At 39.4% G+C, this 24,886-nt stretch overlaps 1 protein-coding gene across 7 annotated transcripts in view; it reads left to right on the top strand.

Annotated features, from left to right (window-relative positions):
- The window catches only part of SCAI (suppressor of cancer cell invasion), a 140,268-nt gene that overhangs the window by 18,107 nt on the left and 97,275 nt on the right, over positions 1 to 24,886 (top strand). For 3 of the 7 annotated variants that reach the window (XR_007122323.1, XM_047700360.1, XM_047700357.1), the window contains exon 1: positions 4,179 to 4,300. The exons of 2 other annotated variants lie outside the window; for them this stretch is intronic. Coding sequence is in view for 3 of the 5 variants with exons in the window: in XM_047700360.1 (XP_047556316.1) it covers positions 4,185 to 4,300 (116 nt within the window). In the remaining 2 variants the exon portion in view is untranslated. Of the gene's footprint in view, positions 1 to 4,178; positions 4,301 to 9,499; positions 9,625 to 24,886 lie in introns of those variants that run through there. 2 more of the 7 variants (XM_047700359.1, XM_047700363.1) reach the window with 2 other exon arrangements.

Raw genomic sequence — 24,886 nt, 5'->3', positions numbered from 1 at the left:
CTCCCAAGTAGAATCATACCGTGGGCTCTCCTGGGTGTCCAGTTTGTTGGCTGCAGATCTTGGGACTTTTTGGCCTCCATAATTGTGTAATCCAATTCTTTATTATCTGTCTGTCTATCTAGACACACACACACAAACACATACATACACATCCTCTTGGTTCTGTTTCTTAGAAGAACTGACTAATACATAAGCCTCATCTTTTTTGTAGCCTTACTTTGTTTCATCGCCGGTTTGTCTGAGTGCTCCTAAATTTGTCATAGCTTCTGCATAATTAGCTGTGGGTTCTCTTCATGGATGCAGTCTACCATGAAATGGCCATCTTCACCATGAGCTAAACAAAAGGAGAAATGCTTGTGTTTTCATAAACGTGGCAGCTGTTTTGGAAACATGTCACACTAAAGCTAGGCATCATTCATTATATTCTTGTTTTGCAGTGGGTTTCTTTCTCCCAAGCTCTCTCCATATACTCCCATGGGCCTCAGAAGCATATGTGCCTGTTTGGCAGGATTCTGGGAATTCTTCCTGGATAGAGGAGCCCATCGTGAAGGTGCTCACATATGGTTTTCCAAAAACCTGCGAAGGGGCAGTCAGAACTTTTAAAGTTTTATTTGTTTATTTATTTATTTTCAAGTAGAATCTACACTCTACATGGGGCTTGAACTTAACGATCCTCAGATCAAGAATTATGTGGTCTTCTGATTGTGCTAGCCAGGCGCCCCAGAATTTTTAAATTACTGTGATAATTCCAAACTATAGCATTATCTACCTATTTTTAGAGGACAGTTGCCCCCCCCCAAAAAAAAAGACTTTAGATTTAGAACAATTACCATTAGCCTGTCTTTCTAACAGTAGACAAGCAAGTTGTTTATCTATTGTGGTGACTCCTAGCTGGTGGTAATGAAATTGTCATCAGTAAGAGATTTCTTACTTGTTTTATAAATAGGAATATGTATCTATATTGTCTGAAACCAGTTTTAAGTTATTGAGATGCAAGTTTAGAAGAAGGGGAATGTGGGACAGCTGGGTGGCTCAGTCAGTTGGGCATCTGCCTTCAGCTCAGGTCATGATCTCAGGGTCTTGGGATGCTCCTGCATCAGCCTCATTGCCCAGGAGGGAGCTTGCTTCTCCCTCTCCCTGCTGCTCCACCTGCTTGTTCTCACTCTCTCTCTGACAAATAAATAAATAAAATCTTAAAACAAATGAAAGTAAAAGAAGGGGAATGCTTTTAGTAATTTATAAGAGAATTACGGAAAGATTTGTTATTGAATACAGCAGTAAGCAGAGTAGGAGAAATCCTACTGTTAACATACCAGAAAAGGAAGTCCTTTAAAATTCCTCAGTCTCCATCTTTTCCAATATGGTTTACTTACATGTTCATCAATAGCTGACGTGTAGGCATGCCTGGGTGGCTCAGTCTTTAGGCGTCTGCCTCGGGTCATGATCCTAGGGTCCTGGGATCAAGCCCCGAGTCAGGGTGCCTGCTCTGTGGGAAGCCTGCTTCTCCTTTTCCCACTTCCTCTGCTTGTGTTTCCTCTCTGGCTATCTTTCCCTCTGTCAAATAAATAAAATCTTTAAAAAAAATAGCTGACATGTATTTCAGTGTTTCCTAAGAATTTTATCCAAATCAAATGTCTCATGTACCTGCTATTACATATCTTATATGCCCTTGTGACATATGACATTTAGTAAGAAGAGTTTGTGAGTTCAAGGTATTTCTCTCATTATTGATTTTTCTTAATAACCAGTTAACCGGGGCCCCTAGGTGGCTCAGCTGGTTAAGCATCTGCCTTCAGCTCAGGTCATGATCCCAGGGTGCTAGGATTGAGCTCTGTGTCGGGCTCCCTGCTCAGCGGGAGAGTCTGCTTCTTTGTGTCCCTCTACCATCCCCCCCCGACCATGCTCTCTTTCTCTCTCACTTGTTCTTTTTGTTTCTCTCAAATACATAAGTAAAATCTTAAAAAAAAAAAAAAGATAACAAAACTACAATAGTCATATAGATGGCCACAGAATTCTTCTAGTTTTAAAAAGAGGTTCTGAAAACGTTGGAAACCACTGGACTAGATATCTTTGGAGCTATTTCTAGCTCTGATATGTGGGAAAGGAACTGTGGCTTAAGGATGGAGTGTATGTTAGGATGTGTGTGAAGAGCATCGCAGAGCATGCTGGTGAAATCCCCAGGGCTTTGGCTGGTTTCTAGTCACTCCTTTTTTTTTTTTTTCCTACATACCCAAGGGATTTGATTCATCTTTTTTCTAAGAGTCATTTGGTAATCTGTTGTTCTCTCTGCCCATAAAGCCTTCTCTGAAAGAGAATGCAGGTGCCTCAGCTTTCCCTTACCTTGTTAGCTCTGAAAGTATTTGATGCTTTTTCACTTTCAAGGGGTTTTACTGCCAGTAACAATAGAGAATGAAATGAATGAATAAAATCATATACATTTTAGAACTTAGAATTTTATTAAAAATAAGAGGTTTCCCTAAACTTCATTGAAGAATAAATGAGTAGAACTCAATTTTCTAGTAGTTGCTGGAATAAAGGGAATAAACTAAGTGATGTCCAAAGTTTCTTCCAACTCAAACATCTTTAATTTTCAGAGAGAAATTACTCACTTTCCTTCATTTTGTCACTGTCTTATTCTGGGAAGTACGTAACCATCTTTTCTTCTCTTTTTCTCTATCGTTAGGCCCTGAAGATAATTACTTATAGGCCATTGAATTCATTTTATCACAGAGGAGGAGAAGCTCCAGGTTATTGTTTTTAGTCTCTCCCTCTTTTTTTTTTTTTAAAGATTTTATTTATTTGACCCAAAGAGGGAGAGTACAAGCAGGGGGAGTGGCAGGCAGAGAGGAAGGGAGAAGCAGGCTTTCCACTGAGCAGGCAACCTGACTCAGGGCTCCATCCCAGGACTCTGAGATCATGACTTGAGCCGAAGGCAGGCGCTTAACCGACTGAGCCACCCAGGCCCCCTGTTCTCAGGCTCTTTACCTGTTGCTTTTTAAAAAAAAATTTATTTATTTTTTAAAGATTTTATTTATTTTATTTATTTGACAGAGATCACAAGTAGGCAGAGAGGCAGAAAGAGAAACAGAGGGAAGCAGGCTCCCCGGTGAGCAGAGAGCCCAATGTGGGGCTCGATCCTAGGACCCTGGGACCATGACCTGAGCCGAAGGCAGAGGCTTTAACCCACTGAGCCACCCAGGTGCCCCACCTGTTGCTTTTTGCAGGAAAAGTCTACTTAATAAAATCCAATAAACGCTATTAACAACAAAAAAAACCCCAACACTATTAACAAAAAATCAACTTTGATATAAACTGACACATAATCTTCCATTGTTGTGATAGCCTGTGTTTCCTAAAGATACCAGCAATAGCCAGGTTCATTCCGCATTTCTCCTCACATTGTGACCTTGACACTTGTCCCACGCGCTGTTGAAGTTTGTGTCCCCATCTCTTAATCAGAGCAGGCCTTTGTAACTGTCTCCATCAAAAGAGCATGGCTCAGGCAAAACTGTGTGACTCATGGGGCTAGGTCATAGAAATGCCATGTGCTTCTACCTTCTTCTCTTGGGGTTACTTACTTTCGGAACCAAGTTCCAAGGCTGTGCTGTGAGGGCTCAAGTGAGACTCTGTGTGGGAGAAATTAAAGTTCCTGGCCCTCAGCCCCAGCTGAGCTCCCAGCTGACATCTAGCCTCAGCTTGCCAGCTGTGTGAATGAGCCATCCTAAAAGCGGATCCTAATCCTCCAGATCCCATCATATAGCCCCAGTGGTGCCCGTGTAGAGGAGAGAAGAGCTGTCCCTGCCAAGCCCTACGCAGCTGCAGATTCACAAGCAAAAGTGAAGACGGTTGTTTCAAGCCACTAAGTTATACAGCAGAGGATGACTGAATTGGCATTCCGTTCTGCCAGAGCTTGGAGAGACCCTTCTATGTATTAAAGTGCTTCAATGTAGAAACAAAACCTATTTCCACCTTGAGGAGTGCTGTTAGCATCATAAAAGAAGAAAAACAGATTCCGTGTCCTCTTCCCTTAGAGATTTTTTTATCTCCTAGGCTTTCATTTTATGTATTTATTAAATTATGGGTCTTTTTAATTAAAGAATACTGCAGAATAGCAAATGGTGGAAGTACCACCCCCGCCCAGATAACTCCATTCTTAAGTACTTCTAATATGGAATGTCGTGTGCATGTTAGTAATGGGCAGTGACTTTGGAATCATTCAGGTGAGGTACGTGACCTTGGATAGCAACATCCTCTCTGTAACTGTTTCTTCTCTACAATGGTATTGCTTTAGATGGTTGTTGTGAGTCTTCCGTGCTATAGACGTACGAAGTGTTTACATAGTGCCTGTCACACAAGGTTGGCTCTTCATTACTACTGCTAGTCACTATTACTATTATTGGCATTTTTACTTTTAGACAAGGGAGGGGAAGGATAACCAGTAGGAAGGTTGAAGTCTGAAATGATGGAGTGAATACTCCTAAGAAGAAGTTAGGGACAGAGGGATGTTGGGAAGTCTGAAGCGACTAAAGAATGAATAAGCGCGTTTGAGATTTTTATAAGGCTTAAAATTGCAGTTAAGAGGTGAAGACCAGAGGGACTCCTTTGGGAAAAAAGATTAAGGAGAAGGTGATGAAAAAATTTCAGAATCAGGTTGGGCTGGTGCCGGTTTTTGAACTTCTTGATGACGGTTGGCAATTACTGATGTATTAGCAGTGATTTCTCATACATATTACCTGTTGTCACCAGTTCATTTTTTTAACAAGCCCTTTACATTTATTTATTTTTTTTTTTTAAACATTTTATTTATTTATTTGAGAGAAGAGAGAGACAGTGAGAGAGAGCATGAGCGAGGAGAAGGTCAGAGGGAGAAGCAGACTCCCCGTGGAGCTGGGAGCCTGATGCGGGACTCGATCCCGGGACTCCAGGATCATGACCTGAGCTGAAGGCAGTCGCTTAACCAACTGAGCCACCCAGGCGCCCCAACCCTTTACATTTATTAATGAATACTTTACATGCAACAAAATGTATAGATCCTAAGTATTCAGTTCAACTATTTGTTCCCATCAGTTCTTAATTGTTTAGTGTTCAGGCTGGTCACAGAGTAGAGTCAATGAACTAAATGGAGGAGGGGACCTAGGGAAGATAACTTAATTCCCAGGGTGCTCGTTGGTCCTTATTAGCAGGTCAGATTAATGTTTGTTACTTTGTTAGAAGACAAAGGATGAATACCCAACTTTTGTATCAGCATGGATAGGACTGGAAGAGACTATGCTGAGTGAAATAAGTCAAGCAGAGGAGAGTCAATTATCATATGGTTTCACTTACTTGTGGAGCATAAGGAATAACATGGAGGACATTGGGAGATGGAGAGGAGAAGGGTTTTGGGAGAAATTGGAGAGAGAGACGAACCATGGGAGACTGTGGACTCTGAAAAACAAACTGAGGGTTTGGGATGGGAGGGGAGAGGGGGGTTGGGTGAGCCTGGTGGTGGGTATTAAGGAGGGCACGTATTGCATGGAGCACTGGGTGTGGTGCATAAACAATGAATTCTGGAACACTGAAAAGAAATTTAAAAAAAATCTGAGGAAAACTTAAAAAAAAGAATATAATGACAACACACACATAATATGAAAGATGGGGTCTCTTCTATACACCATCTGAAATCATGTATTTTATAATTGACCAATTAAATAAGTGAAGGGCTGATAGCCCAAAACTGGAAGTGCAGAAGGGCTCGGCTTGTAAGTGGCTCATCTATAGATTGTATGTATATGGACTTGAATGAATAACAAGCTCACACTCTTCCTTACCCCTGCAAAAATACATACATAAATAAATAAACAGCAAAAAAAAAAAAAAAAGAAGAAGAAGACAAATGGTAATTGTTCCCATTTACAAACAGAGAAGCTGGGGCTCAGGAGAGTAAAGTGATTTACCTAGAGTAACACAGCTAGGAAGTAGCTCAAGCAAGACAAAACTCAGTTTTTCTGTCTCTGTGATATTTTTGCAGTTACAGAGTGAAATAATGACATTGGCATTTTTTTTTTAACTTTAGTGGAGATAATGTCCTATGAGGGTTTTATTAAAGTCCTATAAGTAAAAGGAAAACAATTATTGAAGTGCATGTCTTCTAGTTTCAGTTGCTTCAAATTTCCTCAAGCTATTAAAACTATTATTTTTAATTTTCTCATTTTCTATAATTGACATAGTGTAGTTTATCAGATATTCCTCTCCAATGACTAAGGTGATTAGGTAAAATTAGTTGTTTGGGATAACCAAGTGCAATTTTACCTTTAAATATCCAAGAAAATAAAGAGCATTAAGAATGAAAAGAATCTGGGGCGCCTGGGTGGCTCAGTGGGTTAAGCCGCTGCCTTCGGCTCAGGTCATGATCTCAGGGTCCTGGGATCAAGTCCCGCATCAGGTTCTCTGCTCGGCAGAGATCCTGCTTCCCTCTCTCTCTCTCTCTGCCTGCCTCTCCATCTACTTGTGATCTCTCTCTGTCAAATAAATAAATAAAATCTTAAAAAAAAAAAAAAAAAGAATGAAAAGAATCTGTTTCCAGACAGCTTATGTTGTTATAAGTCTCTTAGATAAAAGATATAAAGGTAGAAATGATGTAAGTGATGTTACTTAATTTTCCTGGGTAACAAACGACCTTGTGCTCAAGACTAGATGATGGACAAGTAATTTGAAATGTTACCAAGTGGAGAGGTACCTGGGTGGCTCAGTTCGTTAAGCTGCTTTTTTAAAAAGATTGTATTTATTTATTTATTTATTTATTTATTTATTTATTTATTTAAGAGAGAGAGAGAGAGAGAATGAGCAGGGTGTAGGGGCAGAGAGAGAGGGACAAGCAGACTCCCTGCTGAGCAGGAATCTGGATGTGGGGCTCCATACTGGGACCCTGAGATCATTATCTGAGCTTAGAGTAGAAGCTTAACCAACTGAGTCCTATTTAAAGTAAACTCTACCCCAAGATGGGGCTCAAACTCAGGACCCTGAGATCAATGGTCACATGTTCTACCTACTGAGGCAGCCAGATGCCCCAACATTTCTTTTATAATGATCATATGATACCTAAGAGAGATCAAAGAAAAAATTACATTTATGTATTCTTTTTAAAAAAGATTATTAACTGAAGTCCATGCTTTATTCTACTTTTTAAATTTTTTACTGAATGTCCTATTTCTGTTCTACAGAGGAACATATATATTACTTTATATTTAGTTATCATATTTCCTCAGAGACCTCTTGACAGTGACAGTTTCTCAGAACTTTGTTATTTTTGATGACTTCAACAGTTTTAAGGCATAATGGTCAAGTAGTTTTTGGGATATCTTTCAGTAGGGGAAAATTATGGAGGTAAAATGCCGTTCCATCCTGTCAGGGGTACACACTACCTGCATGACTTAGGACTATTAATGTTAACCTTGATCACTTCGCTGAAGTAGTACTCATCATACCTCTTCACTGCAAAGTTTTTCCTTTATTCCCCCCTTTCATACTGTAGTCTTTGATAGGAAATCATTATGTTCAGTCCATACTTCAAGAATGGGTGTCACTTCTTTGAAGGCAAAGTACGTAAATTATTTTAAATTTATAGGAAACTTGTCTGTTCTCCATTTATTTATTTGTCTATTTATTTATGTTCAGGCATTTATATAATTAGCTTCATGGATTTTTTCTTCCTTTTTTTATAATTTTAAAAAAAGATTTTATTTATTTATTTGACAGATCACAAGTAGGCAGAGAGGCGGGCGGGGGGGGGAGGGAGCAGGCTCCCCGCTGAGCAGAGAGCCCGATGCAGGGCTCAGTCCCAGGACCCTGAGATCATGACCTGAGCTGAAAGCAGAGGTTTCACTGAGCCACCTGGGCGCCCCTCTTCATCTTTTTTTTTAAAGATTCCATTCATGGGACACCTGGGTGGCTAAGTCGGTTGGGCCTCTGCCTTTGGCTAAGTACATGGTCCCAAGGTCTTGGGATCGAGCCCTGCATTGGGCTCCTTGCTTGGCGAGGAGCCTGCTTTTCCCTCTCCCTCTGCTGCTTGTTCTCTCTCTCTCTGTCAAATAAATAAATAAAATCTCTAAAGAAAATAACGATTTTATTCGTTAGAGAGAGTATGTGTACAAGCATGAGTGGAGGGGGAGGGCAGAACAGAGGGAGAGGGAGAGGCAGGGAGCGTGATGTGGGCGGGACTGGATTCCAGGACTGGGAGATCATGACCTGAGCTGAAGGCAGATGCCCAACTGACTGAGCCACCCAGGTGCCCTGGATTTTTTCTTTTTTAATACTTTGTGTTATATTTCAGCATTACCTTTTTTTTTTTTCCCCTGCAATTGTTCTAGTTTGGCCAGTGGGTACTCTTCAGTTTGCTGCTGTGTCCCTTTGACGTACTCATTGTGGGTTAAAAAAAATTTTATTTTATTTTGATGCTTCCTTACTCTTTGGCACAAGATGCTCCAGGGTCATCTGTGTATTTCTTGCCTCAGTCATAGAATCAGACATTTCTCCAAGGAACCCTGTTTCCATCTATTGGAGTATGGTATTAAAAACCAAAATCTGGGGTCACGTGGCTGGCTCAGTTGGTAGAACATGCGGCTTATGATCTCAGGGTCATGAGTTCAAGCCCCATGTTGGGCATGGAGCCTACTCAAAGGAAAAAAAAAGTCAAAATCTAAGTTCTGAGTATGCTTGTTCCTATTAGGGAACAATGTGGTTTTAATTAGCATTCTTCTGATGACTAATGAAGTTGTGTACCTTTATACATGTTTATTGGGTTTTTGTCCTGTTTTTCATGTGACAAGCCTGTTCAAGAATTTTATTCAGTGGCTGAGTTGTAGTTGTGACAGAGACTGTATGGCCTACAAATCCTAAAATATTTACTATTTAGCCCTTTATAGAAAAAGGTTGCTTACAATTATAGTTATGATAGCTGTTTTAATGTCAGTTCTGGGTTGGTTTTGATTGGTTGATTTTTCTCATTATCACTGGTCATATTTTCCTGTTCCTCTGAAAACCTAGTAATATTTGTTTGGATGCAGACATTGTGGAGGGACTGGAGTTTTGTTTGATTTTGGTTTTTTTTTTTTTTTCCCTTCTTATATATTTCTGGAGATTTTTCCTGGTATGCAGTTAAATTATATAGAAATATTTTGATCCTTTTGGGTATTGGTTTTAAGTTTTGTTGGGTGGGGCCAAAGCAACAGTTAGCGCTTTCAGTTCTAGGGCTTATCATTCTTTACTTGTGGCAAGACTTTGTGGAATATGCTACCAGGAAATTACAAGGTTTTCTAAGTCTGGCTGATGGGAATAGGTGCGAGTGTTGGCTTTGTAAACTCTAGGCACTGTTCCCTCAATTACTCTTGGATGATTTTTCTCCTCTGTGTTTGGTAGTTTTCTTGGATGCATGGGCCAGTGCGTACTCAGTGGAACACTTTAGAGGAACTCCCCACAGATCTCTAGTATTTTCTCTCTGTTTAGCTTTTTCCTCTAGAATATTCTACTCAGAACTCTAGCAGCCTTCATCCTCCTGGACTCCAGCTCCATCTTCTCAATTTAGGACATTCCTTGGGCTCTGCCTGGGCTCCTCTTCCCTGTGCCACACCCAGGAAATGCTAAGCGGTAAGCTGGGGCAATTGTAGGATTCACTTTTTTGTCCTCAGAGATGACTGTTTTTTTGTCGCCTGATGTATAGTGACTTGAAAAACTAGTCTGTTGTCTAAACTATTTTGTCTGCGTTCTTTTGGTTGTTTAATGTAAGGGGGTCCGTCTGGTCCTGGTTACTGTATCTTGACCAGAAGCAGAAGTCTTTGAGATCTTTTTAAAATCCTGAATGGTGTTTAATCTCATCACATGTTATTTCTCTGTCTGTCGAGATGATCATATGATTTTCTTTTTCTTCTCTTTTTTTTCTGGTACTATGTGTTGAATTACATTGATTTTTTTCCCCTAATGTTAAATCAAGCTCTCATTTCTGGAATAAACTATTTAGTCATGATGCATTATCTTTTTTATATATTATTATATACACTTTAGAGGAACTAATATATTTTTTAGAGTTTTTGCATCTGAATTTACATTCATATACTGCCCTTCTTCAGATTTTGACATCAAGGCTATCCTGGTTCATAAGGTGGGTTGGGAAACATTCCTTCTTTTTCTCTAGAAAATGTTTGTTAATATTGATGCTATTTCTTCCATAAATGGTTAGAAAAATCCTCTGGTGAAGCCATGCGGTGATTTCATTAGGGAAACTGTTTTTTAACAGTTTATTTCTTTAATAGATTATTTCTTTAATAGACACAGGACCATTCAGATTTTTTTATTTGTTTGCATTTGGGTTTTTGTCAGCTGATTTTCTAAGAAGAAAAATGATCTGTTCAAGGTCATAGATCTAATAATGAATAAATCTTCCAAGCCTGTGCTTTTCCAGACTTTGTCATACCAGCATAATCTATACTTTTAAATTTGCATACTCTTTTATCTTCTACTGTAGATTATAAACTAGCAGGCAAGTTCTATCTCTGATAAAACTTAGTATCACTGGAGGATTAGAGCCAAATAGATATTTAAATTAAATTGAAGCACACTTGGGGTTTGTATTGAGATTTTAAAAGGAGAGAGACCTTGATTTAAGTAGTCATTTCACTACTTCATTTGGACTCTTGATTTCAGTCTCTAAAAGGTACATTTTACCTCTTTGGTCGTGGATTGTTGTTAGTTAGAATACATATTGAAGAAAAAGGTGGGAGTAGTATAGTTCTTACACTTTAGAAGTAACATTCATACTGTTGCATTTATTTTTCTAGATTTTGATTTTATTTTTATTTCCTAAAACCTAGTAGGGTAAGTTATCTGTCTGTAATTCTAGGGCAATTAAAAGAAAAATAAAAACAAAACTCTAGTTCAGAATATGACTTACCAAAACCATTTTTAAATATCTGTTCAAGAGAGATTGTAACTAAGATTCTATTATCAGGGAAGATTCAGTGAGTATGTAACATTTCAATACCATAAATTGTGTCCATCTTGTTATAGTAGACTTAGTCTAAGATTCACATGTTGGGGAAGAATGTGAGTTTGAGTGGAGAGGGTTCAGTTGAAGGTCTGTTTCTATAAAGTACGTAGTCCATTGCCAAAAGAAATATTACCTAGCAGCAGTTTACATGTGCCAAGAAAGGCCAGAAAAGTCTTATAGTAGAAATTGTACAGGGGAGCTGTCAGACTAGATCCCTGAGGATGTCAGGCAGGAAATAAAGCTTACAGTGCTAAAAATTTTTACTGGATAGCTAGGCAGTTGGAAATAAATATTCCAATGCTTGTATTTTTTTTTTTTTTTTAAAGATTTTATTTATTTATTTGTCAGAGAGAGGGAGGGAGAGAGAGCAAGCACAGGCAGACAGAATGGCAGGCAGAGGCAGAGGGAGAAGCAGGCTCCCTGATGAGCAAGGAGCCCGATGTGGGACTCGATCCCAGGACGCTGGGATCATGACCTGAGCCGAAGGCAGCTGCTTAACCAACTGAGCCACCCAGGCGTCCCAAATGCTTGTATTTTTTTATCACGCTTTTATGTTGACTAGGCAGTTGAGAATTACAATTAGGTAATTTAAACTGTTTAAAGAATTAAAACCAAACAAAGATTTTTCTAAGATTATATTAAGTATTATTTTCTGTCTTTTTCCTGCATAGTGTTTTATTCTGAGATTAGGTTTGGAAATGTATTGGGAAAGGGCCTTTAAGTTCTTAGGAATAAAATACAGTAAATAAACAATTTCCTTTTCAGTGCCCAAAGTGGAAATACAGAAAATGTAAATAAGTAATTGTGCCAAAGTATTTATCTGTGGTTCTTTTTATTTCTAGAATACATTTCCCATTTCTACTGTACACATTCAGATATATTTATAGAAATTTCAAGCTTAAGGGACTTTTTTTTTTAAAGATTTTATTTATTTGAGAGAGAGAGAGAGGCAAGGGGAGAGGTAGGCTCCCTACTCAGCAGGGAGCCTGATGTGAGACTTGATCCCAGAACCTTGGGATCACTACCTGAGTCTAAGGCAGATGCTTAACCAACTGGGCCAACCAGATGCCCCTAGCTTAAGGGACTTTTAAGGAACATCTATTTGGATTCCTTTATTTTGTGGCTAGGAGAAACAAGGAAGGTACAGTTGAAATATGAGTAACTTGCCCAGGGTCATGAAGGAGGGTAAGAACACTTGTTGCACTTGGGGAAATGGAGCCTGGTTTACTAAGTTACGTGAAATTTCAAATATAGGGTGATGGCCTTGCTTTTCTTGCTACCTCATGGCTTCTAAATGTTGGTGTATCAGCTTTTGGTTCACTACCAGCAAAGTAAAAACTGTCAAAGCGGGGTGCCTGGGTGGCTCAGTGGGTTAAGCCTCTGCCTTCAGCTCAGGTCATGATCTCAGGCTCTCTGCTCAGAGGGATCGTACTTCCCCCTCTCTCTTTGTCTGCCTCTCTGCCTACTTGTGATCTCTCTGTCAAATGAATGAATAAAATTAAAAAAAAAAAAAACTGTCAAAGCCCTTTGAAAACCATTATTATTCAGGAAACAAAAACAGTATCAACACTTTAAATCAAATAAGAGTAGTTTTAGGTTCTTTAAATTGAGAGAAGGTTATTTAAGAAATTATAAGTTTTCTAGGCTGCTTCTACATTGACATGCTCTCTTCCATTATGAGTGCCCCTTGACATTCACAGATAGGTTTTAAACTAATGTTATGAAACACTACAAAGGATAGAGATGGTCCCGTAATTTCAGTTTAGGCGGTCTTTGTAAGTGATCTATGTAAAAATGTTTTCTAGGGCAGGACTTAAAATCAGTCTGGTTCACTTCTGGGCCATAGAATGTTGATAATAATTACTGTAAAAATGCATACAGTTCATAACAACATTAAAGAATTTTCTGAAGAAGACAAAAAATGTGCCACTTAGTGTGAGAAAAATTTCTTCTTACAGTAAGTTTTTTATTCATTTTTATTTTGTTAAATTTTTTAAAAAAAGATTTTATTTATTTGACAGAGATCATAAATAGGCAGAGAGGCAGGCAGAGAGAGAGGGGGAAGCACACTCCCTGCTGAGCAGAAAGCCGGATTCGGGGCTCGACCCCAGGACCCTGGGACCATGACCTGAGCAGAAGGCAGAGGCTTTAACCCACTGAGCCACTCAGGTGCCCCTATTTTGTTAAATTTTTTATTAAGTAGGCTGCACACTGGGCTTGGAACCCAATATGTGGCTTGAACTCATGACCCAGAGATCAAGACCTGGACTGAGATCAAGAGGTGGGCGTTTAACCAACTGAACCACCCAGGTGACCCCAGAAAAGTATTATTTTGGGCTCAGGCTGCAGCTGCATTATAGCCCGTCCAGCAGAGGCAGCATCAAATCACAGTTAAGAGCTCCAGCTTTGGGGCGCCTGGGTGGCTCAGTGGGTTAAGCCGCTGCCTTCGGCTCAGGTCATGATCCCAGAGTCCTGGGATCGAGCCCCACATTGGGCTCTCTGCTCAGCAGGGAGCCTGCTTCCTCCTCTCTCTCTGCCTGCCTCTCTGCCTACTTGTGATTTCTCTCTGTCAAATAAATAAATAAAATCTTTTTAAAAAAAAAAAAAAAAGAGCTCCAGCTTTGCGCCTTACTCTGGACTGTCCAGCAGGTTCCCTCACTTGCGTGTGTCTCAGTTTCTTTGACTGTAAAGTACTGTGTCCTTCATGTACTTTGTTTTGAGGATTACATGAATACTTGTGAATTGCTTAAAATAGTGCTTACCATGGTAAGTACTCTGCAGATGTTAGCTCTTATTATTACTGTCATAACATGCGAAGCTCTCAGAATCTGGCTTAGTCAGTATTCAGTAAATGTTAGCTCTTACTGTTCTTAGGAGGTTTTAGTCAGTATGTAATAGGCTTTAGGTTCTTGAAGTAAATTCAGTGGTTTAAACTAGCATTTTCCAAAGTGTAAAGCCGTAATTCAGTATTCTGCAAACCCCTCTCATAGTGATAAGTATTTTTTTCCCTTTCTTAGTCTTTCATAAAATATTCTACCCGTCCCTGATCTCTGGAGACAACTCAGAAGTCCCATCTAATCAGCACTGGGCTGAAGGTCTTGACTGTTGTGATAGTCTCTGTGTCAGACCTGATGTAGTCTCCACATTGCTTTCTGATTGTGGTTCTCTCTGAGCTCATACCCCACTCCCAGCGTTGAGGGCTGGGGCAGGGATGGGATGACTGCAGGAGATAGTCCCATTCTCTCCTTCCTCTGTCTTCCTTCCCTCACCTTTTCATCCCTTTGTCTTCCTTGTCCTTTCCTTCCCTTTTGCTTCCGCATTTGCTATTTCTGGCACTGTTTTAAGTTCTGATAGGAAATATATCTTTTCTACTCATTTTCTTTTCTTGGATCAATCATTTTCCTTTTAAGCTTACTCCTTTGTATTTTATCTTTGAGTTCTTAGTTCATGAAGTTCATTCTTTTCTTTCTTTCTCTCTTTTTTAAAGATTTTATTTATTTATTTGTCAGAGGGAGACACAGCAAGAGAGGGAACACAAGCAGGGGGAGTGGGAGAGGGAGAAGCAGGCTTCCCGCCGAGCAGGGAGCCCAATGTGGGGCTCCATCCCAGGACCCTGGGATCATGACCTGAATCGAAGGCAGAGGCTTAACGACTGAGCCACCCAGGCGCCTCAAGTTCATTCTTTTCTTAATTTTCTTGATTTATTCCACGAATGAGAAGAAATGTACGTGGGTTATGTACTTTTCATCTGTATGTTGAATATTACATTTCCTAGCCTATTTTTATATTTTACATAATTTTGTATTGGTCTCAAACCTAACATTCCACTCTTTTAATAGACAGATTAAAATTCTGTTTCTGTCACTTGCTACTTTTTAGACTTTCTGCATTTTATTTTATCATTTGAGACTTAATTTTCTTATTTTTAAAAGGTACTTCATAAAATCTTCTTCCTAATGTTATTATAAATTTAGATTAACTTTTGCTTAAAAATGATGCACTTCCATATGCATTTACATTTCTTTTGACATTAAAAAAGCAGAAAAGGTTAAGGCTAAAAATAAGGAGAGTGATAGAGAACAGAATAGCTGATGAGAGATTTAATAAAAATTTTGATGATAGAAATTTGATAGAGGAAAAAGTAACTAACATAGTAGGACAGAGAAATGTTATTACCCTTTAGGTATTATCTTTAGAACCTGAAGATGTGGTGCCTATAAGAAGCACACTAATTCACTCCACAAATTTCTCAAGTGGCACCAGGTACTTCAGAGGTGGGAGTGAGACATTGAACTGAAAATGGGGCATTGGTTCAAAGTCTCTTGACTGAAATGTTGGATCTCCAGGTCCGCTGCCTTATATTGTGCAGCCAGACAACTACCTGCCCTCCACCCCTCAATTATTCAGAAATCAAATGTGACCAGGGGTGGGGGCCTCTAAATTGGAGAGATTTCAGGATGGAGTGACACATGGGATGGAAAAAGGGGACTAGCTGTGTATTGAACAGTGGACCTACAATCTCTCACTTCATCTCCAAATATACTGTGGCTCCTGACCACTGGGACCAGATTTGTATGGCTAATTCAGGAGATTGAAGGGATCTTTTTTAGAGAAACTGAAGAAGACTCAAAGAAAATACTTTCTCATACTGACATTTAAGGGTCTCTAACGGAAGAGCTATTTCCTGTAGGGAAGCTCTCTGATTGAAAACCCTGTCTATACACCAGGGATGCCATTCACATCTTTCAGGGCCTCATTCTTAAATAGTAACAGACAATTACTAAGGATCATGAGACATAGGAAAAAACCTTCAACATGAACAACAGAGACCAAAGTGAACACATTGCATAGAAGAATCTGGTGGAAATAGAGATAGGGTAGGGCTCAGAGTAAAAATATGAAATGAAAAAATAATGGGGGCACCTAGACAGTTGGTTAAGTATCCAACTCTTGGTTTTAGGTCAGGTTGTGGTCTTGGGGTCATGGGGTCAAGCCCCGTGTTGGGGCTTTCTCATAGAGAAAAGGACTTACAAAATGAGAACTGGATTCTTTGAAGAAGGAACGATTTAGAAATGAAAAAGAACTTTTGGATATATGTAACTGTGGCAGCTCAAATTAAAACAAAACAGAACAAAACATTTTAAAAAAAATGGTTGGAACCAAGTGAAGTTGAAGAAATCTCCCAGAAACTAGAAGGAAAAGACGGTGATAGAAAGAAAGAGAAAACGGCTTTTTGAAGAAGACATCGTTGTGGCTACAGTGGAGCTTCGTCAGGCCTGCTTCTGCTCCCAACTCTTCAGCTGTTTACTCTTCTTGAGGAACAAGTTGGTCAGGAAGCCATGCCATGGCCATGGCTTTTAAATTACTTATTTATTTATATTTTAGGATTTATTTATTTTAGAGAGAATGTGTGCGAGCAGTGGGGAGGGGCAGAGAGAAAGGGAGATTCCCAAGCAGACTCCCCACTGAGTGTGGAGCCTGATGTGGTGCTCAACCCCACGACCCCACGGTCATGACCCCAGCCAAAATCAGGAGTTGGATGCCCAGCCAACTGAGCCACCCAGGCACCCCATGTCCATGGCTTTAAAAAACACCTGAAAGACACCCATGGAACCACAGGTTGCGACTCACTGAATTAGAATGACTCTAACCAGCCACAGCATAAAACCTTTGAGGCAGTTGTGTGCCGATTTGATCAGAGGTACGAAGGAAAAGAATCTCAGGGTGCAAAGATCAGTTCAGATGCCTGTCAAGACTGAGAAGCACGACCAGGAAAACTCCTTGTGGTGACTATTCTAAGACATGGGATCATTTTCAGATGAGGATCCAGAAGGAATGCGTTGATTGGCACCATCCTTCTGAGGTGGTTAAGCAGATGATTTCCCTCGGTATTGAGCCAGGAGTTCAGGTTGAAGTCGCTGTTGCACTTGTTTGAATCAACCCTTTTAATAAATTGTTTATTAGTTGTTAGAAGAAAAGAAAGAAGAGATGAGACGCTTACAAAGTTAATTGAGGAGGTCCAGTGACAGACTATGGATACTGAAAAGACAGCCCACAGAATGTTGGGAATTGATTTGCAATCATATATCTGATAAGGGACTTCAACCCAGGACGTAAAAAAAACAAACCAAACCAAACAACCCCTCAACTATAAAAAGCAAATAACTCAATTTATAAATGACCAAAGGATCTGAATAGACATTTCTCTAAGGAAGATAAATAAATGGCCAATAAGCTTATGAGAAGTTGCTCAACATCATTATTTATTAGGGGAATGCAGATCAAAACAACAATGAGATACTGCATCATACCCATGGCCATGATTTGTAATAAAAGCGAAAGACAGTTTCAAGTGTTGAGGACATGAAGAAGTGGGAACCCTCATTACATTGCAGGTGGGACTGTAAAATGATGTAGTCACTTTAGCAAACAGTTTGGTAATTCTGTAAAAAGTTGAGAGCAAGGAGTTACCACATGACCCAGCAATTCCATTTTTATGTATACACTCAACAGAATGAAAACATATATTCATGCAAAAACTTGTACAGATTTTCAAGGCAGTGTTAGTCATAATAGCCAAAAAGTGGAAACAACCCAATTGTTTATCCCCTGATACTTGGGCAAATGTGGTGTGGTATGTCCATACAGTCAACTATTATGCAGTCATAAAAGAAATTAAGTACCGATACATGCTTCAGCATTGATGAATTTCAAAAGAAACATGATGTTGGGATTGAGCCCCCCCATTGGGCTTTCTGCTCAGCAGGGAGCCTGCTTCCCCCTCTCTCTCTGCCTGCCTCTGCCTACTTGTGATCTCTCTGTCAAATAAATAAATAAAATCTTAAAAAAAAAAAAAAAGGAAACATGATGTTAAGTGAAGGAAGCCAGTCACAAAAGTCCATATACTGTATGATTCCATTTATATGAAATGCCCCGTAGAGGCAAATCCATGGAGACAAAAGAGATTAATGATTGCCAGGGTAGGAGGAAATGGGGAGTGACTGTGGATGGATATGAGATTTCTTTTTGGGGTGATGAAAATGTTCTGAAATTAGATAGTGGTGATTGATGTAGAATTTTTGTGAACATACTAAAACCCCCTGAGTTACACACTTTTTTTTTTAAGATTTTAAATTCATTTACTTAGAGCAAGGGAGAGAGAGAGAGCACAAGCTAGTGGGGAGGGTCATAGGAGAAGGAGAAGGAGAAACAGGCTCCCGGCTGAGCAGGGAGCCCCATGATGAGGAGGAGGCCCAACACGGAACTCAATTCCAGGACTCTGGGATCATGAGCTGAACTGAAGGAAGATGCTTAACCAACTGAGCCATTCAGGTGCCCGAGTTACACACTTGAAAGGGGTTATACACTTTATGGCATGTGAGTTGTATCTCAATTAAGCTGTTATTTTAAAAAACCTGTGTGTTATGAATGGGTTACTCTAATGACTAATGAGAGATTGTTTTGTGATAAAATATGAATTGGAATCATAAAGTAATTAACCACCTCCAGATTGGGTGATGACTGAGAAGCAGTTGAGAAAAAAAATTGCATGAGCCTCCAGCAGACACCAAGTAAAACTTGGGACTTATGTAGTAGCTACTGTATGGCCAAACACAGGGTAATATTTTTGTTGTTTAGGCTAAATTTTGGGAGGTAAGACATCTTGATATAAACTTGAAAGTGATTGTTAGTTTGAAATGTGTATTTTATTCTTGTAACAGGTTTATACTTAGGCAGGTTAAAACGATTATAGGGGTACCTAAGTGGCTCAGTGGGTTAAAGCCTCTGCCTTCGGCTCAGGTCATGATCTCAGCGTCCTGGGATCGAGCCCTGCATCGGGCTCTCTGCTCATCAGGGAGCCTGCTTCCCCCACTCTCCACTCTGTCTGCCTGCCTCTCTGAAACTTGTGATCTCTCTCTCTCTCTGTGTCAAATAAATAAATAAAATCTTAAGAAAAAGAAAACAATGATTGTAAAACTAGAATGTGACAAAGTAGAAACTGCCCCTTTAGTTCCAGTTCATTGTCAAATCCTTCACCAAACCCATAGAACTGTTTTGGCCATAAATGGCCTCCCTTGTTGCCTAGATAGAAGTAGATGCTTTCTTTTGGGAAACAGCATGAATTACTTTCAAAAAAGTGTTTGGTGGTTTTGCCAGATTGGTTTAGGTCAGTATTTTCATCTTATACTTGTTATTTGCTATTTTTGATGAATATCTGTTTTAAAAAATAATTGAGCCATGACCTGGGTTTTTGGAAGTGTACCAACGGTACTATGGTAATTTTATACAAACATTTCCCTGGCTTTATCAGCTTTCATTTATTGCTAGTCTGTGCTAGATTTTAATGTGATAATGGAGGTCAGAAGTTATACTCATGTGATTATCCACTGCAATTTCCTTTAATCATTTAAAAACAGATGTAATTTTGCAGTGTGATTTGACCCAAGAGGTTATGTTATTTGAAGTAATACTAAAGCCCTCCTAACTTTGTGAAGATGGATGCTCAGCCAGTTCATTCGGGGAAGCATTTGACAAAGGGCCAATTAAACATTTGTGTCAGCTCTAGTTGGTAGCTTCTTCGAGATAATTATCTTAAAGCAATTTTAGCTTTATGTTGTAACAAATAGTGCAAAGAATTTCTGTAAAGTATACTGCTAGAAACTTCATTTTGCAGCATTTGTGAATTTTTTGTTTGTTTTTCATTTAATGTGTTGAGAGCTGGCAAAGACGATCTGACAGGCAGAATTAGAAATCTTTTGGGGGTGGTGGTGACGTGTTTGGATTCCAAAGCCTAGAGCCTAGAGGAATGATGGCAAGAGTAGAACTGTAAACCTCAAAATGCCAGTAACTTCAGATGCATTCAAGACTTTTCTCCCTAAGATTTGGAGTTAACTCTTTGAAAGTAGTTACAGCCAGGTGATGCATGTACCTCATACTAGAAATTCTATTGTCGTTTTTCCAGTTACTTCCACTAGATGGATTTTAATATATATGGAAGAATATGATGTCAACTCTTTTGTACTTTAGAATGATTTTGTCCTTTTGTCTGCCTGAAGAGTCCATTGGAATCTCTCCTTAGTGACCAGCTTTATTTTTTTCATTGTATTTTCTAAGTGTCCATTTCTACTTATGGTAATAATCCTGGCAGGATGCAGATTACCAGCTGTATATGAAGGTGTAGCTATATGGAGCATAAAATTAGACATGCTTCCTGCCTTTGGCTCACAGTCTAAATTTAGTAAGCGAGAATCTCCTTTCCTAGATGTCATTAAAAATAGAAGATACCCATCTGTCTGGAATGGTTTAGATACAATTCTGCCTACAGGCTTGGAGATGAACTATATAATGATGACTCTCTTCTAGTCCTAGAATTCTTGGAAAAATATCTTCTTTAATACAGAGGCCAAGAGTGTGCACAGCTTACAGTTTTGACCCTAAATGATCCTATAAGTTTGTGAAAATCAGGAAGATCTAAGAGAATTAAACTTTGAGGAGAAATGTAAAAGATAAGATGAAATAGTATCACTTGGTTAAGAAAATTGGCTCTGAAGTAAAAGCTAGTTATGATCTAATACTTAGGATTTGCTAGCTACATGAGAGAACTACCAAACTCTGAGATTGTAACCTCATTTATAATGTTGAAATAGTGAGGTTTACTTCACAGAGCTGTTGAGGAGTAAGTTAAATTAGTTTGTAAAGTGCTTTCTTCAGTGTCTGGCATGTAGAAGGTATTTTTTGGTGGTAGTTATTATTGTTTATTGTAATAAACAAATTCTGATCCCCCCCCCCCAAATTCTGCTATCTTGCTATCAACAGATCTTACTTTGGAACTCAGGATATAATGGGGTCAGAGATAAATAGAGAATTCCTGACGTTTTTGGAGTGATGGAAATCATTTATAGGAGTACTGAAAGTCACCCCCCAAGGACTGCTTACATTTTGAGGTGACAGAAGACACAGGGAATTAGAGAACACTACCAATGAGGTGAGAAGACAACTGGGAGAAGACAACTGTGAGAGTGGTGTCATGGAATTCAAGACATAGGCTACTCCCCAGGTCACATATTTTCTTCAGAAGTTTATCAAAAAAATAAACAAAACACAAAAACCAAAGTCCACAATAAAACAAACAAAAAAGAAAGAGTTTATTCAAAATATTGTCAACCATAGGTGATGTCAGGTAATGACCAAACCCTGAGGGAACCACTTAACTGGGCAAATGGGAGGTCTTGGTCTTTGAGAGAATAGAGAAATGGCTGTACACCCAGATTTTATTGGGCAGAAAAATAAATGTGAGGTGAAGAAAAGTAGAGGCCCTAAGTATAAGATGGACTCTTATGAAAATTTAGTTGTATAGAGGAGAGGGATAAACTTAAGAGGGTTGAGAAAGGGTTTGGGTTTGTTTTGTTTAGGAAAGAAAAAAAATGAGCATGTTTGGAGGCTAAAGGAGAAATTAGACATATCATCCCGTGGGTAATTGCTGGACAGGTTCTGGTATGAGGTGAGTGGGAATGGAATCCAGTGCACAGGAGAGGCTGAGAGGGGCAGCTGTTGTTTTGTAGATGAAGAAGAAAGGAGGAAAACAAAGAGGTTTGAGCTGGGAGGGGACAACAAGGAAATTTGTTTAATGGCTTCTGTTTAAGTGGGAAAGTGGTTAGTGATTTTAGTGAGATAGTAACAGACCCCAGTACTCTTCAACTGTGGGTGATTTTTGCCTCCTAGGGTACATTTGGCAATGTCTGGAGACATTTTTGTTGTCATAAGTTGGGGAATGTACTTCGAGCATCTAGTGTGTAGAGGACAGGGACGCTGCTGAATGATTTACAATGCACACAGCAGCTTCCCACCGCAAAGAACAGTCTGGTCCCCAGTGCTAATGTGCCGCCCTTGTCCTAGATCAGATCATTCCTGCAACGTGATCTTCAACAAAAGCCAAACAGTTTGAATAATGGCTTCACATATCCTTTCTTAGAAAGTCACAGTACATATTTTTTTTTAAAAATTTTTTTTTTTAAAGATTTTATCTATTTATTTGACGGAGAGATCACAAGTAGATGGAGAGGCAGGCAGAGAGAGAGAGAGGGAAGCAGGCCCCCCGTTGAGCAGAGAGCCCGATGCGGGACTCGATCCCAGGACCCTGAGATCATGACCTGAGCCGAAGGCAGTGGCTTAACCCACTGAGCCACCCAGGCGCCCCCACAGTACATATTTTTGAGGTCTGAAAAATCCTCAGGAGAAAATCTAAACTGTTTAACCAACTGACTTGTTTCTCTTTGTTTTGTAACAACCTTAACACTGAGAAATGCATTTAGGAAAAGATGGCACTTTTGATTTCTTGGCTGTATTTTCATCCTTGTATATAAAGCTCTTAGCTCGGAAGCTGGCATTTAGTAAACCGTCAATAACTGATAGCTGCTATTATTACACTTGTCTCCCCTCCAGCTGTGAAATCCTGGGCCACTTCTGACATTTGTTACAAGTTACAATTTTAAGGTTCATGTAGTCAGTGTGCAAGAGACAAGAGATACCTTTCAGACCCATAGAATGCACCAGTCTTACATTAGAGTGTGGTGGTTCCCCACAGACTTAAACTGAGAACTACTGCATCACCCAACACCGAGTTCTGCTTCTGAGTATATACCCAAAGGAATGGAAAGTAGGGACTTGAGCACATATGTGTACGCATACCCATGTTCGTAGCATTACTCACGATAGCCAAAACGGAAACAATTCTAATGTCCACCCTTGGATGAATGGATAAACAAAACGTGTCTTATATGTATGTGTGTGTTTATAAATACACATACCCCCCCCACACACACACAATGTAATATTGTTCGACTGTAAAAGGAGTGAAATTCTGGCACATGTTACAAGGATGAACTGTGGAGACATTATGCTAAGTGAAATAAGCCAGACACAAAAGGACACATATTGTCTGCTTCCACTTATTTGAGGCAGCTAGAGTAGCCAGATTCATAGTGACAGCAGGTAGAACTGTGATTTCCAGGGTCTCAAAAGGGGGAATAGATTGGGTACAGAGTTACAGTTTGGGAAGATGAAAAATCCTGGACATGGGTGGTGATGATTGTACAGCAGTGTGAATGTACTTAATGCCACTGAACTGTCGGTATACTTAAAAATGGTTAAAATGGTGAATTTTATGCTATGAGTATTTTACCTCCCCGCGCCCCCATCTCACATTAGAATACTTAGCAATCACCACCGAGCAGTCAGGACACTCCCTGGTGGTTTAGTGGTTAGGATTTGGCCTCTCACCAAGCAGTCAGGAGCTTTACTTTTGTTTTTTTATAGAACTTCACAAGGGTTAGCAGAGACCAGCTTGAAACCAGTGATACCGTTCTAATGAGATAGTTAGAATAGACATAAACAACAACAAGTTCATTTATTATATCAGTCATTAATATAAATTTAACACTTCTACCTGACATGCACATAATTTTCTCATGTGTGGTACTACTCCAGACCTTTTCAATGTTCAGGTCCAGGGTAACTGAAAATTGTTATGTTTTATTCAAATAAAAGGTGCGTATTTGTTCAGAGAGAAAAAAAAAGTGATTCTTTTTATAATTCTGTAGGAATGACATCATGGTTAGTTTAATTTGGGGGAGTATCTGCATATATATTTTCTCCCACGTTTATATATATATATTCTTAAAGGATGTTAAAAATATAGCTAGCAATATCAGAAAGAACCCTCATGGAAATGCAGCCACTTCTCTGCATCTCAAGAAAATCCCCTACAAGTAAATCTGTTTTTTAAAATTGTCTAAGGGATGCCTGGGTGGCTCAGTCAGTTAAGCTACTGCCTTCAGCTCAGGTCATGATTCCAGGGTCCTGGGATCGAGCCCCACATTGGGCCCCCTGCTCAGCTGGGAGCCTGCTTCTCCCTTTCCCTCTGCCGCTCCCCCTGCTTATACTCTCTGGCTCTTTCTATCCCTCTGTCAAATAAATAAATAAATAAATAAATAAATAAATAAATAAAATCAATCTTGAAAAATTGTCTAAAAATGTTTACATCAAAGGCAAGCAACATGGGGGCACACTTATCTAGGGTAATGTTATTGTTTTTTTTAATCTGTGATTTTGCCAATCAAGCGGAAATGGAAAAAGGAGTGAGAGTTTTGATATTGTGGATGTACTTGCTGATTAAGAGATAAGTGCACATACACACAAACCCAGGAATTATCTTACTTCTGCTAAAACAACAACAAAACCCTCAGATCTCCAGTGCTAGCCTGTGTAATTGCTTTCGGCATAATAGCTATTACCTCTGACAGACTGAAAGTTTAATAACTAGATTGGAGATTTCCCTTTGCAGTGCACAAATAGGAAAAACACCACCATGGAAGTTCTGTCTTATATCTGACCCTCCTCTGTTTCTTAATTTATCAGCAGTGCAAGTGCATCTCTCTGCCATGCCTCATCTTAACATTCTTAAATTACGTTACAGATTATTGGCCCACCAGAGTTTTTGATATGTCAACATTGAACAGTTCCAAATGAATATAAAACAATTTTGTCATTCATAGGAGTTTGTCTTTTAAAAGCTTCTGTTTGATTTTATGCACCAGTATCGTCAGTTTGTGGAAAATGAATGTTACATTGCTTTATTAAATCTCTTTTACACTTGTAATCCAGTAAGAGATCGTTTTTACTATTACATTTTTTTAAAGATTTATTTTATTTATTTATTTTTAAAAGATTTTATTTATTTATTTGACAGAGAAAGACATAGCAAGAGAGGGAACACAAGCAGGGGGAGTGGGAGAGGGAGAGGGAGAAGCAGGCTCCCCGCCGAGCAGGGAGTCTGATGAGGGGCTCAACCCTAGGACCCTGGGCCCA

The sequence above is a fragment of the Lutra lutra genome, chromosome 13 (assembly GCF_902655055.1).
Source record: "Lutra lutra chromosome 13, mLutLut1.2, whole genome shotgun sequence".
Lineage (NCBI taxonomy): Eukaryota > Metazoa > Chordata > Mammalia > Carnivora > Mustelidae > Lutra > Lutra lutra.
The sequence above is the reverse complement of the archived record's forward strand: the minus strand, read 5'-3'. Positions and strand labels throughout refer to the sequence as shown.